At 38.2% G+C, this 13,328-nt stretch overlaps 1 protein-coding gene across 1 annotated transcript; it reads right to left on the bottom strand.

Moving 5' to 3' along the window:
* Positions 1 to 3,199: 3,199 nt before the first annotated feature.
* LOC108673087 (putative protein MSS51 homolog, mitochondrial) lies at positions 3,200 to 5,897 on the bottom strand. Its single transcript, XM_018160870.2, has 3 exons — positions 5,693 to 5,897; positions 5,176 to 5,292; positions 3,200 to 4,879 (listed from the first exon to the last, which is right to left on the bottom strand). Exons 1-3 carry the CDS (start codon positions 5,830 to 5,832, stop codon positions 3,688 to 3,690), a joined length of 1,449 nt encoding a protein of 482 aa, XP_018016359.1. The 5' UTR covers positions 5,833 to 5,897; the 3' UTR covers positions 3,200 to 3,687.
* Positions 5,898 to 13,328: the final 7,431 nt, after the last annotated feature.

Genomic DNA, 13,328 nt, shown 5'->3' with positions numbered 1-13,328 from the left:
GTTTTTGATTGTTTTCATAACTTAAATGAAGAGCAGTGCAGTAGAGGTGTAGCTCTGTGGGTTAGAACCTCGTATGGGGCCCAGCAAGTTAAGTTATCTGCAGAGCATCAATCAGCTTGAGAATCAGTGTGGTGCGAACTTACTCTAAAATGTAAAGATAGCCTTCTCATGGGGGTCATTTATAGATCACCTAACAGCTCCTCTGATAACAATAAAGTACTAAACAGCCTTTTACCGAGCATGTCATTCAGCAGGTCGCATACGTTGATCGTTGGTGACTTTAACCATCCAGAAATAGATTGGGCAGATGAATCTTCTCCAAGAGATGAGCATCACCCAGCATCCCTGTTCTTGGAGTCTGTACGAGACTCATTTTTAATCCAGAACATCACCAAGCCAACCCATTTTAGGGGTAAACAGACCCCAAATATTCTAGATCTTGTGTTTGCTAGTGAAGAACCAATGATAGATGAGCTTCGCCACGAGGCTCCGTTGGGCAAAAGCCACCACCAATCATTGTTTTTCAATATTAAGTGTTTGTCGTACGCCCGAGTCTAGAGTTTGGAAACGTTGTGTGGTCACCGAGATTTGAAAAGGACAGAAATTTAATAGAGAATGTTCAAAGACGTGCAACAAGGATAATTCCAGGCTTGAAGGGCAAGTCCTATGAAGAAAGATTGAAGATTATGAAGCTTCCAAGCCTCAGTTATCGACGTCTGCGTGTGGACCTCATTGAAGTATACTCATGGTCTATACAAGGTCCCTGAAGGGTTACTAGAATTTGAAACAAGAACCAACACCAGGGGCCACGGCTATAAGCTAAAAAAATTGCGCTGCAACTTCTCCACGCGACAAAATTTCTTCTCGCTGCGAATCACCGACATGTGGAACAGCCTGGGGATGACATCGTTGGCGCTCCAAGTATGAACGCGTTCAAGAACAGACTAGATAAAGGCTATGGAAAAATATATGTTCAGATTTGAAATGCCTAGCTCCATATCGAACCCGGTGGAAGTCTAGTAGCTACTTCAAACTATCGCCAGTCATAAAAGATCCGGTCAAATGACACGAGTTTAGATCTATGAACAAGGCACGAAAAGGAAAAGAATCGGCGACAGGCCACATCAGGCCTACACTTCAGCGCCGACATCACTTATTATGTTATCATCATTCTGTCGTTGCAACCGTGTCTTCTCATACTGTAATCTTGCTGTTCATAATTCTTGCCAAGGTGGATTACTTTACATTTGTCAGCGTTAAAACGCAGCTGCCACTTATCAGCCAAGTCAACCAGCCTGTCAAGATCACCTTGTAACTGTACTTTTTGCGACGTATTCTTCACTGTATTATAAATTTTTGTGTCGTCAGCATACATCGAGCAAACGCTAGACACAGCTTCTGGCAGATCGTTTACAAACGCAACGAATAAAACAGGCCCGAGAACGCTTCCTTGTGGCACGCCGCTGCGCACTGGAGCCCAGTCTGATAAGGACCCATTAATACCGACACGTTGTCGTCTTCCTACTAGAAAATCTCTGATCCATTTGAGTACATTGCTGTCAATTCCCAAAGACTGCAATTTCCGCAACAGCTGCTCATGTGGGACACTGTCAAATGCCTTGGCAAAATTGAGTTATACTGCATACACGTGTACTGATGGTCCATTACATCCGAGGCAGTGATTGTCTTCGGCAGGCAACCCCGAGGTTGTACGTATAATGAAATAGTAAGACATACCTTATGCTCGTCCAGCTTCTAATTTGATTATTATTCATTTTGCAGCTATTTATATCCATGATATCGATGGAACTACGACGAACCTTTTAAGACAGATCGGTCAAATTTTTTTATGGACTATAAGCGGGCCTGCGAGCCGCCGTGCTCTTGCTGTCGAGTTACCGTTTGACTGTAAACCTGATAATTATGAACATTTCTCTTCTAACTCAGCAGCTCAAACAATACTCTAAATGAGAGCAAAAATAAATGATCTTTGTCCAAGTGAAAAGCATTCTACTTAGTTACGATTAGTTATTTTATAAGAAAATTAAACGATAAGCTATGCCTTCGTTAGCACTCGTCAGCCATGGGTCAACTACAACAGGGTGGCCCAGTGGTTAAAGTTCAGAGTACCAAGATTGGAGCCGAGAGGCGCGGGTACGATCCCAGCTCTGTGCGCCAATTTCTGGTCAGAATCGGCAAGGAGGCCGGGCGGTTAAGCACAGCAGAATTGTAGCAGTGCGTTGAGAGTTCGAGACCGCAGCGAGCTGTGAATGTTCTGCGAAGTTGAGAATCGGCGACAGGCCTACGGCCTAATAAACGCTGAAACCGCTATTATATGATATATATAACTTTCCCCGCAGCTCTGATGCGCGTTTTAGCCGAGCCAAACTTAGACAGGATGACGCAAATAAGAGCATCGCTATGAGAACCAAGTCTCACACATGCTAAGCTGATAATAACTTTTTAATGAGCTCATACCGAAATTTGTAACTGTTGAAATATCACTCATGAGTTTTGAAGCCTTTAGAAGAATCTCCATGCAGATCTCCATTCGTCAACTTCAATATTATAGGAAAAATAAAACGCACCGACACAAAAAATGAAAATGTTTCCGTTGCAAGAACTAAGTAGTTTGAATTTCTGAATTTCCGGACGAACGCCTGGAGAGTGGCTTAGATGATGCAGGATTTAAATAAAGGAGATCATGATAGTCCATTCGAAGCACGGCAGTGGTGGTCTCCGACAGGCGTCCCATAAAATCTAGACTCCCTTATGAACGTTGTTTACAATTTCTAGTTTCAGGTGGCTGAGCCTCCTCTTTGTTAATAGAACAAAAAATTTAGTCTTTTTAAAAACACAATTCATTTCTTACATTAAGAAAATAATTGGTTGATGTCGAACATTCCACGGGACTAATTATTTTCTGATTCCTCGACGTAGTAGCTTTTAATATACCACAAGAACTTGATATACCATTATTTCGAATTGCAGAGGAAAAATCTACAGTTAGTCAGCTTAGTGGCCACATTTACTAGCGCTTCAGCTATTTAGCTATCTCGCACCGAAAGTCAACATGAACATCACCAAAGGGGTGGAAGGTCTCAGTTATCAAAAGATTCTCAAATCAATAATTGTTCATCACCCACAAGGGGCGGAAGGTCTCAATTGAACAGCCCGCTGAAGCTGGCTCGAAGGAAGCAGCGTTAGAATCTCAAAGAGACGAAGTGACAAGGAGGGACAGGTGACAAGCAACAAAAACTAAGACACTCTAACATGAGGTCGCTTACACGGGACGTCGGCCGCCCGCACGAGAGACAGAGAGGAAAAATAACATCACGCATGAATCGGCGAAGATATCAGACCCAATACTTCAACTATTCACCTGCAAAAAGGCACTGTTTCTAAGTTCAAGTTTGATTTTCAACATCCTGGTATTCTGATTACCAATTAGCAGCAATTTTCATTAAGAAAATAAATCCGAAGAGAAGCGTTTCAGTGCAGTTCCTGTTCACCGTTTGTGCCACACTAAACAACAAAAATTATGAAATCATCAAACAAATAATTATTAAAAGCCTCGGCACCTCCAATCTAGCTGTGGACTCGCTAACCTCAATTTTAGAGGTTTACAATTGTTCTATCATTGCTTGGACTCAAATTCTACAATGACAACAAAGCCGTCAATAGACATCACTCAACAGCACGACGAACGCAAGTTATATATTGGTTCCAGAAAAATAAGGGATTAGAACCAGAAGCTTCAATCTCATGATCTCTGTAAGGTCGACAGCTGCTGAAAGGATTACGCTGCGTGGGCATAACAACCTTGACTGGAACAGCAGCTTGTAGCGCACTTAGATCCTTACACGCTTCTTGTAACGTGTAAGAGGTGAACACCAACGGGACGGCAGGATCTGCTACGAGCAGAGGCAATGAAGACTTCCACGTATCTTTGGATTTATTGTCGACCTGTTCATGGAAACCACAGTTGTAGGCTATAACGACATCAGGTTTTGAATAATACGAGGTTTCAATGAAATCGTGGTAGCACATATTAGCCATTTCATAGACAATCATGCGTGGCTTTGCTTTGCAGTCGTCGCACATGGTTAGCCCGCTGTCATCCAGAATGTGGTCATCAGGAAGAGCGTCCTCTTCTGAATGTCCATCAAGAAATAGTTCAGGTCCAATGAATACCACATGGAGGAATTGAAGAGCAGGCAGACGATGCACCATGTATTCCCATCTGATGATCCCAAGAAGTTCTGTGTATGACTTGGCTCCGACCACATGGACGTTCAGTTTTGTCACATCATGCAAGGCTGTGTTATCTGACCCCAAACCTACGTTTTGCAAGGCATATTGCAGAGATAACGGATAGCTGAGCCTTTCAGTTATCATCAAAACAAATTTCATATCAAGAGATTCCAAAGGCTCACGCTCCAGTTCTGGTTTCACCAAAGTCATGAGTCTATCGGGCAAGTTCTTGTAAACAGTGTCAATGTTGACAGGAAAAGGGACATCTTGAATACCCTTCTCAGCTTCAATTTTATCACATTGGAACATTAAAAGGAACTGTAGACAGTGGGTCTTGTGTTGTGGGAGGCCCAGATCTCGGTGCTCGGAAGAACAATAGAAAACAGAGTGGCACATGGGGCAGTCAGCAAGTTGATCTTGTTCAGAACTTAGACAGATGCTGCAAACTCGAGGAAACATGAAGATTTCATGTTCATAAGGCTGCAGTTTGCGCTTTAAGTTCGCCATTGCTGCCAAGTACATCACGCTCCTATAGCGTAACCAGCTTCCGCCATGGGCTACCTGCTCTTTAGCATGACCAAACACGTTCTTGCCGCCCTTAACTTTGTTGACACGGCACAAGTCCCTGCCAGAGAACATCATTATTTATTAAGAAAAAAATCAAACACTGTTAAACTGAAGATGCCAACAATTTAATGTAATAAAATGAGGTATAAAAATAAAGTGAGGTATAAAAATAAAGCAAGGAATAAATCCTTTAACTTGAATACAAATTCATAGATAGCTACCTGAAATTAGCCACATATTGAATCATCAGATATTTTGAATATAAAAAATCCCGTCAAAACTGATTTATAATATGTTATGAACAAATTTTATTCATTTCCACCCTGTGGACTTGATACTCTAAGAAGAACTGACTTGTGATGACGCCAGTCAGTCTTCTGGCATCGTCTGGAGCAGTAGACGACAAGCTGACATTGAGAGCAGCGCATCAGAGGCGGCTGTAGAGGCTCTTGCACAGGATCTGGAGGAGTTCTGTAATAGCTTACAATTAGTTCCCAATAATACCATTAATCAGGGTGACAGAACACGTGATTCTGTAACATATTTATAAAGGAGGCTCAAATTGGTCAATGTCTGAATTCGTGGCATAGTTCAGGAAGATTGTCATTGATTTACCAGCTTGCACTAGTCACAAATCATTTTTTATTTGCATAGGTAACATATAAATGGAATTAATTAAATGCCTATTTATTTTGAGGAACTTGTATACGTAATTTATAAAAAACAATACAAAACAAGAAATTCTTTAGGTATCTAGGCCTTCATAAATCTTAAAGACCTGCTCATAGCCAGTTATCCCATATTATATGTTTTATGTACAGATAATACATAGGTATTTATGGCATGGAGATGAGTAGTAATACATCTGTACCTGAGGCATGTGTGACAGACACCAGGATGGTAGTGTCTTACTACAGGCAAGCCTGCGTTGTGGACACGAGACTCGTTGCTCATGAGACGGTACTCAAGTTCATGAGGTGCACCACTAGCTACAAGATGGTGACTACCCATTGTAAATTTTCTACTGAATTTATTAATATTAAAAATTAGGACAAAATTCTAGTATCTAAAAAATTTAATGAAAATTAAGAAAATATACAACTATCTATAAAATTTAATGAAATCAAAATGAAGAACTGCTGTCAATTGCTACCACAGAACTTCTGTCACTGGTCTTCCAAGAGAAATGTTCAATTTTGTTAATAAAACTGAGCCAAAACCACAAGTGGAAGAAATTATAAAAGACAAACTAGTATTCCTGTTTTCAACTCTGCAACTTGCTGTGAAAAAATTCAAATTAATTTTGCAGGATGTGTGAAATTATAATTGAATGATAATCAAATTATGCTTGTTATTACAGTGAAGAAATTGCATAAAGATCAAAGCATCAAATCAAAATTGTTATCAGAATTGTGTCAGCTAAATGTCAAAATGTGTAAAGCAGACAAATAACTACCTTACCAGGAGGGCCATGCATGCTTGAGAAACACACGTGATGTGAACAAGTTAAATAGAGCAACTTTTAAAAACAACCAATTGCAATTAGAGTTGCAAAAAAATAGGGATATCTCTTCCCATTAGTGAGCTGCTGAACTAGTATGTGCAAGATTGGCTGGAGGAAAAATCATTGTGTGAAACATGAAAAATAATTATGATCACAACTCTGTGAGAGGGCATGGGCTATGTTTGAAGAAGTGCACCACAAATGCAGTTAGCAAGAAAACACATGACGTCTGACACTCAAGTTATTATCCATTGGTTTTATTAACAATTAGATAAATTTTTCAGACAATGACACTAATTGAATATACATGAAGCATTTAGCAGTGCTCTACAATGAACCAAAGCCAACCCAATATTACTATGCTTAACAAACTTTTCTCGTGACAAAAACTCCAATGTGACTGATTTTACAGTTGACTTCCTGCAACACAAAACAGTAACAAGTGGTTGTTTAATCAAATAATGTGTTTCTAGATGGATAATATTGAATATCAGATTTGTACTTTTATTAAAAACCTTGTAACATAAGAATTACCAGTTGGTCCTTTCTTACCCCAGCCTGGTCCCATCTTACCCCAATGGGGTAAGATGGGACCAGCTCACTTTTTTTAATCTGTACAGAAAACTATGTTAGATGCAAAATATCTGAGTTGTAGCACATTTGCCAGCACATTTACCTGATGAATATTATATGCATTACTATTGATTTTGCTGATGCACAATGATCACCACAGACCTAGGTACTTGCATTACAATCAATATGGCCAATGGCCTGATGCACCATGATTGGCACAGACATACTTGTATTACAATTGCTATGTGTAACAGATACAAGCAATCAAAACAAGCAGAAGATGCATGCAGATGACTGCATGGCAGGCAATGACCGCTGAATGTTGTTGGCTTTGCAGCAACACATCCTGAATAATGCTGATGACTTCTTAAGCTCAAGAACCATATCTTGCCTAAAGTTTTGCAAAAATCTGCACCCTGGACAACAAGCAATACAAGCTTGACAACTCTTAGCATTAACATTGAGGCCTCAAAGTTAGATACAAATTTCAGAGTGCAAAGTCCATTTTTTCAAAAAGCTATGAGGGAAAAACTGAAGAATTTTTTAGAGGCTTGCACTATATCACAATATTTTTTTATCTGCATTTCCAAGTAATGTTACTATTGCTGGATGCCATATGAATACAATACTTTTATGGTAAATTTGTACATTTATGAAATTCATCTCTGATATTGTAATTTTAAAATTTGGCGTTTCATATAATCTTATTAAAATTATCATATAATATTCAAACGCATCTTCTCATGACATGAGCTTAACTCAGCTGAGAAATATAAAGCAGCTGCTTGCACATCCACATTATACAAACCCTAAGAAGTAAGAAAATTACAATCCATAAGTGCTCTCACAGAATTCCATAGTTACACTTTTAGTTCAGCCAGGCTGTAAAGCATGGCACAACATAGGTCATAGATTCTGTCTTTTTAACCATAAGAACCCAAGGCAAACCTATATAGATGATGGATGACAATATTCATCAGTAACCAGAAGGCTAGGATGACAAAATTTATGGTGAGTGAATGGCAATTGCCAGCAGGAACTAGTTAATAAATAACAAGGAAACATAACAGTTGAAGAGTCAGCTATGGAAAACATGTCTTGTGTCATGACCCAGTAAAATTTCAACTCTTCTAGTGTGTCATATGCCTAATGTGACTAAAACACCTCTCCCCAAAGGTTTAAGAATATTAAGCAAGCTACATTTAATAGCAACATGAACTAGAAATAAATGAAGTTTAATATCTTTCACCAGTTATCATCAAGCACACCATGTTTGTTGTTCAAATGTCACATGCAGTGAAGCTAAAAAGCAGATCCAGACCCTCAAACCTCTATACAATTCATCCAAGGAAGTTTCAATAAGCCTCCAAGAGTAATGAGTAATATCAATAATATGACAATGCATCAACAATTGATGTGCAAACACTATGCCTGACTATTTACATCTGAAAGCTATCATTAGCTATGTGCATAACATGGTCTGATTGATGTATTCATGATACCCTTGCACAATATCAGTCTACATATACAAATACCTGTTTACAAATTCAAAAGTAAAAAAACTTGAGTGAAAGAAAAAATGTGAGTCAAATAAAAAATACCCATTCAAATAACAAAATAAGTCAAAGAATAGAAGTGAATCCCAGAAGAAAGTGAGAAACAGAATGAAAGTGAGTTGAAGAGTGAAAGTGAGGCAAGGTGCAAAAATGTGTCAAATGACATAAGTGAATCAATGAACAGAAGTTAGTCAAATAACAGAAGTGAGTCATATAACAGAAGTGAGTCATATAACAGAAGTGAGTCAAATAACAGAAGTGAGTCATATAACATAAGCAAGTCATATAACAAGTCAAAGTACAAAAATGAGTTGATACACAAAATTGAGTCAGAGGACAAAAGTGAGTCAAAGGATGTACCTAGGTAAGTAAATTAAAAAACAAAAGTGAATCAGAGCTTAAGTGAGTCATAGATTGAAAGCAAGTCAATAAACAAAACTGAGTCAAAGAACAAAACTGAGTCAGTGAACAAAACTGAGTCAAAGAACAAAATTGAGTCATAGAACAAAACTGAGTCAAAGTACAAAACTGAGTCAAAGAACAAAACTGAGTCAAAGAACAAAACAGAGTCAAAGAACAAAACTGAGTCAAAGAACAAAGCTGAGTCAAAGAACAAAACTGAGTCAGTGAACAAAACTGAGTCAAAGAACAAAATTGAGTCATAGAACAAAACTGAGTCACAGAACAAAACTAAGTAAAAGTATGAAACTGAGTCAAAGTACAAAACCGAGTCAAAGAACAAAACCAAGTCAAAGAACAAAACCAAGTCAAAGAACAAAACTGAGTCAAGGAACAAAAGAGTCAAAGAAACAAAACTGAGTCAAAGAACATAACTGAGTGAAAGAACAAAACTGAGTCAAATAACATAACTGAGTCAAAGAACAAAACTGAGTCAATAAACCAAATTGAGTCAAAGAACAAAACTAAGTCAAAGAACAAAACTGAGTCAATGTACAAAGCTGAGTCAAAACAAAACTGAGTCAAAGAACAAAACTGAGTTGTAATGAAGTGTTGCTGCAAATTTCTCACTACTGTCTGTCAGACTACGAAGTTTAAGTAGGACCGACTCTGATGTCGGTGTTAAGTTCAGTATAGCCGTCAGATACTATGCCGATCCCGACTTGCGTCCTGGTTCCTCTCTTATAGGATTTTGACTCAGACGCCAGGGTGAGTTGTGTGCTATAGTGGTGAAATCTAGCTTGAAATACTTGATGGAATATAGTGATTTTTATGTATTTATGACTTGTCATGCGTAGATATTTACTTTCTGTTTTCTGTTGTAGGATCGTGCGTTTTCTCAGATCTCAATGCTCCAGCTCTCTCCTTGCATTTTGCTCTCATCGCACTTTAGCTTCCTCCGCATTTAATTTGTTAGCGTTAAATTCAGATGCCGCACCTGTTTGATTTGTTTAATTTCGATTTGCCGTTTATCTTTAATAAATAAATTTAAGAAAGTCTGTTTGAGTAACTGTCCGCTCAGTCCAAGCTCTTGCTGATAAAACCAATAGGGAAGTTGAATTTAATTTCCGGTCATTGGTGGACGTGACAATTAGACCATCCGAACTTTGAGGTGACGCGATCAATTAGCTATTATCCAAGATTAGTTCGTCACATGAGTCAATGAACAAAACTGAGTCAAGTCAAAGAACAAAACTGAGTCAAAGAACAAAACTGAGTCAATGAACAAAACTGAGTCAATGAACAAAACTGAGTCAAAGGACAAAACTGAGTCAAAAAACATACCTGAGTCAAAAAACAAAACTTAGTCAAAGAACAAAACTGAGTCAAAGAAATAACTGAGTCAAAAAATGAAACTGAGTCTGTTAGGGGCTGCATTTAGGCAAATGAATGATTTATTAATTGTTTTCAATTAATCATTTTTTTTTGTCCCCAGTGCCTTAATACTAAACAAGTGACAGCTAATTAAATTAAATTTGTGCATGTGAATGTGAAAAGTGTTTTAGAGAGTCAGTTTTCTATTGTCATGCATAACTTGCACTCATACTGTGATACTGACCTGCTACTCACCCATGCTGACTGACCTGCTGTAAATGAACATGCTTTCTGTCCCTGACTACTGCCTGCCGATCTGTCACTAATCTACCCCAAGACTATCACGGCTTTTTATAGGTGAGTCAAGGGAACACTCTCGCCACGCATCTCAGTCCTAAAATTTAATTATTGAATGTTATCAATAAATGTAAATACCATCAATCATCCCGTAAAAGATGTTCTAGAGTTTAGTAGTAGGTACCGTAGCTAATGTGTATTTATGCGTTTCAAGTTGGATAGAAGTGTTTTGTTGGATACATTTTATGTGTTCTTGTTCCTGCACTTTTGCAGAGCGGCCAACGTGGGGCATATTCTGGGCCAATTTGGGGCACCTTCCAGCAAGTTCTGAGCTAGTTTGATGCCAGTTCTGGACGAGTGACAGGCAAGCTTTGGGCTGACTAAGAAACATTGCAGACAAGTCTTGGGCTGCTCTTGAGCTACTCAAGCTGGCTAGGGGCCAGCGTGGATGCCTCTTTAAGTCCTGTCCAGCAGCTCATGTCAGAGCTGCCCTAACGTGCCAGCTGAGTCTACCCCACTGCTACTCACAAGTAAGACCACCGCCACCTTGTTTCTTTGGTGCAGACGCCACTTGATGGACCAGGCCTGACTTGGGCCCGTTTTGAGCCCATGACTCCTTGGTCTCATTATTCTTGATTTGATTTATGCTACTGACCATTCTTCTGGCCCAGTTTAGTTTATTTACCATGTATCATTATTTATTCTTTACAGTTCAAACCAGTTTGGCTGCTGGCTATTTATGTTTTCATGCTAGGTTCACCCCATCACTCATAGCCCTGGGCTGTCTCATTACTAACCAACTAATTTTTCATCTTTCACCTTGATGTACCACTGATTATATTTAATACATGTTTGCTTGGTTCTTCCTCTGTTTTTTCCCTGAGTTTGTTTTGCTTGGCTTCACGTGCTGGTACTATACCGGCTGGACTGTTGACCTTTAGAGGGGCTGACCCCCAACAAGTCAAAGAACAAAACAGTCAAAGAATGAAACTGAGTCAAAGAACAAAACTAAGTAAAAGAACAAAACTGAGTTAAAGAACAAAACTGAGTCAAAGAACGAAACTGAGTCAAAGAACAAACTGAGTCAATGAACAAAACTGAATGAAAGTATGTTCAATCAAAGAAGGAAAGTGAGTCAAGGGACAAAGGTGAGTCAAAAGGGAAGTACCGTCAAACAGGGTAATAAGGGATGGTTTTGAGCACTTTTCCTTGATAACATCTTGCCATGAAACATTTCATAAACAAGTTTGGGCTTATTTGAAGGTATTTGCAGGGGCTATGGTATGGCATCTCTGAATAATTCCATATGCTATTTGTAAGGTGCCAGATGCAAAATAAAAGCCTCCTGAACCAACCCTGGAAATGGGATAATAAGGGTCACTTGAAATAAAACTTAATATTTAAACATTTGAAGCATGCAGAATGTACTAACTACTCATCCATAACTAAAAAATATTCTGAAGTCTTCCTCTTTCTTTGCAGGTGATGTAGATGTAGAATAAATGATTTTTGTGATTTTTACTATTTTTTTATTGATGGTATTACCTTATCAATACATTACTGTATTATTGATGTTATATTACCTATTACATGGATATGCCATAGAGCATTAGCAATGACCCTGTCTATTGCAAGCTTCATATCAGCAGCCATGTAGCATTTCTTGTGTAGCTAAGCATACAGGATAGCTTGTAATTTTGCACCATTGTAATTGAGTCAAGTGAATTCACTAAAAAAAAAAGTTCAGGTTAATTACTTTTCTTTACAAGTTGCCCAGTGCACAATTCAAACTATGACATTCTGCACAATTTTGTAATGACCAATGATGCATTAATTTTTCATTAAGTGATTTTTTTTGCTGAACAAGGAAAATATTATCAAAATATTTTGTTCTTGATTGATTTTTTTTTTTTTTGTTAACTGGAGCCTTTGCTAATCAAGCTTCTACTGTAAATGCATTTTTAGGGGTGCCCCTGATTACCCTGTCTTGCAGAAATGGCTGCCATTTTCTTTGGAATGAGATATGCAAATTCTGTCAATCACGTTTTTAAGCCAACACCTGTGTGCAACTTTACTTTGATGCAAGTAAAAATTTTTTGATACGCCAAATATCTTTTTTGCTACAGACCTTAGCAGAGGTACATTTCCAAAATCTCCCTTTTCACACTTTAAACATTGTTTAGAGATTTTTTAGAGGTAGTAAATCTATGATTTCTTAACTTGCTTTATGCTACATAACAAATCATAAACGTCAAAAAATTTTCCAATCTATGTAGAATAAAGAAAGTTAAAAAATACTACATTAACTAGCTTTGAAAAATTCCTGAAAAAAATGGTGAAAAACAATATTTTGAAAAGTTACTTCTGCAAAGGTCTGTAGTAAAAAAAATTTTTGTCATATTAAAAAATTTTGCTTAGAAAAAAAGTGTCAGACAAGTGTCAGCATGAAAACTTTATTTGCGGAATTTACATACCTTAATCCAAAAAAAAAAATGGCAGCCATTTTCGCACGGCGGGGCTACTCGGAACAACCCCTTGGGGCTATTTGGGACACCCCCAAAAACGCATTTACAGTAGAACCGTAAAATGGGGTAACTTAGACCGGCGGGGTAACTTAGACTACTTTTCGTTTTTTCAACAAAACCCCCACAACTCAAAAACTATTCGACATAGAAAAATTTTGTCAATGGGCATTAAAGGCCTAATACTGAGGCTACATAACACAATAGAAAGATTTGAAAAGTTTGCATATCTAATAGGTTAAAAAATTAAAAATGTGACCCATGAAAAAAAGCTATTATTTA

The sequence above is a fragment of the Hyalella azteca genome, unplaced genomic scaffold, assembly GCF_000764305.2.
Source record: "Hyalella azteca isolate HAZT.00-mixed unplaced genomic scaffold, Hazt_2.0.2 contig2209, whole genome shotgun sequence".
Taxonomy (NCBI): domain Eukaryota; kingdom Metazoa; phylum Arthropoda; class Malacostraca; order Amphipoda; family Hyalellidae; genus Hyalella; species Hyalella azteca.
The sequence above is the reverse complement of the archived record's forward strand: the minus strand, read 5'-3'. Positions and strand labels throughout refer to the sequence as shown.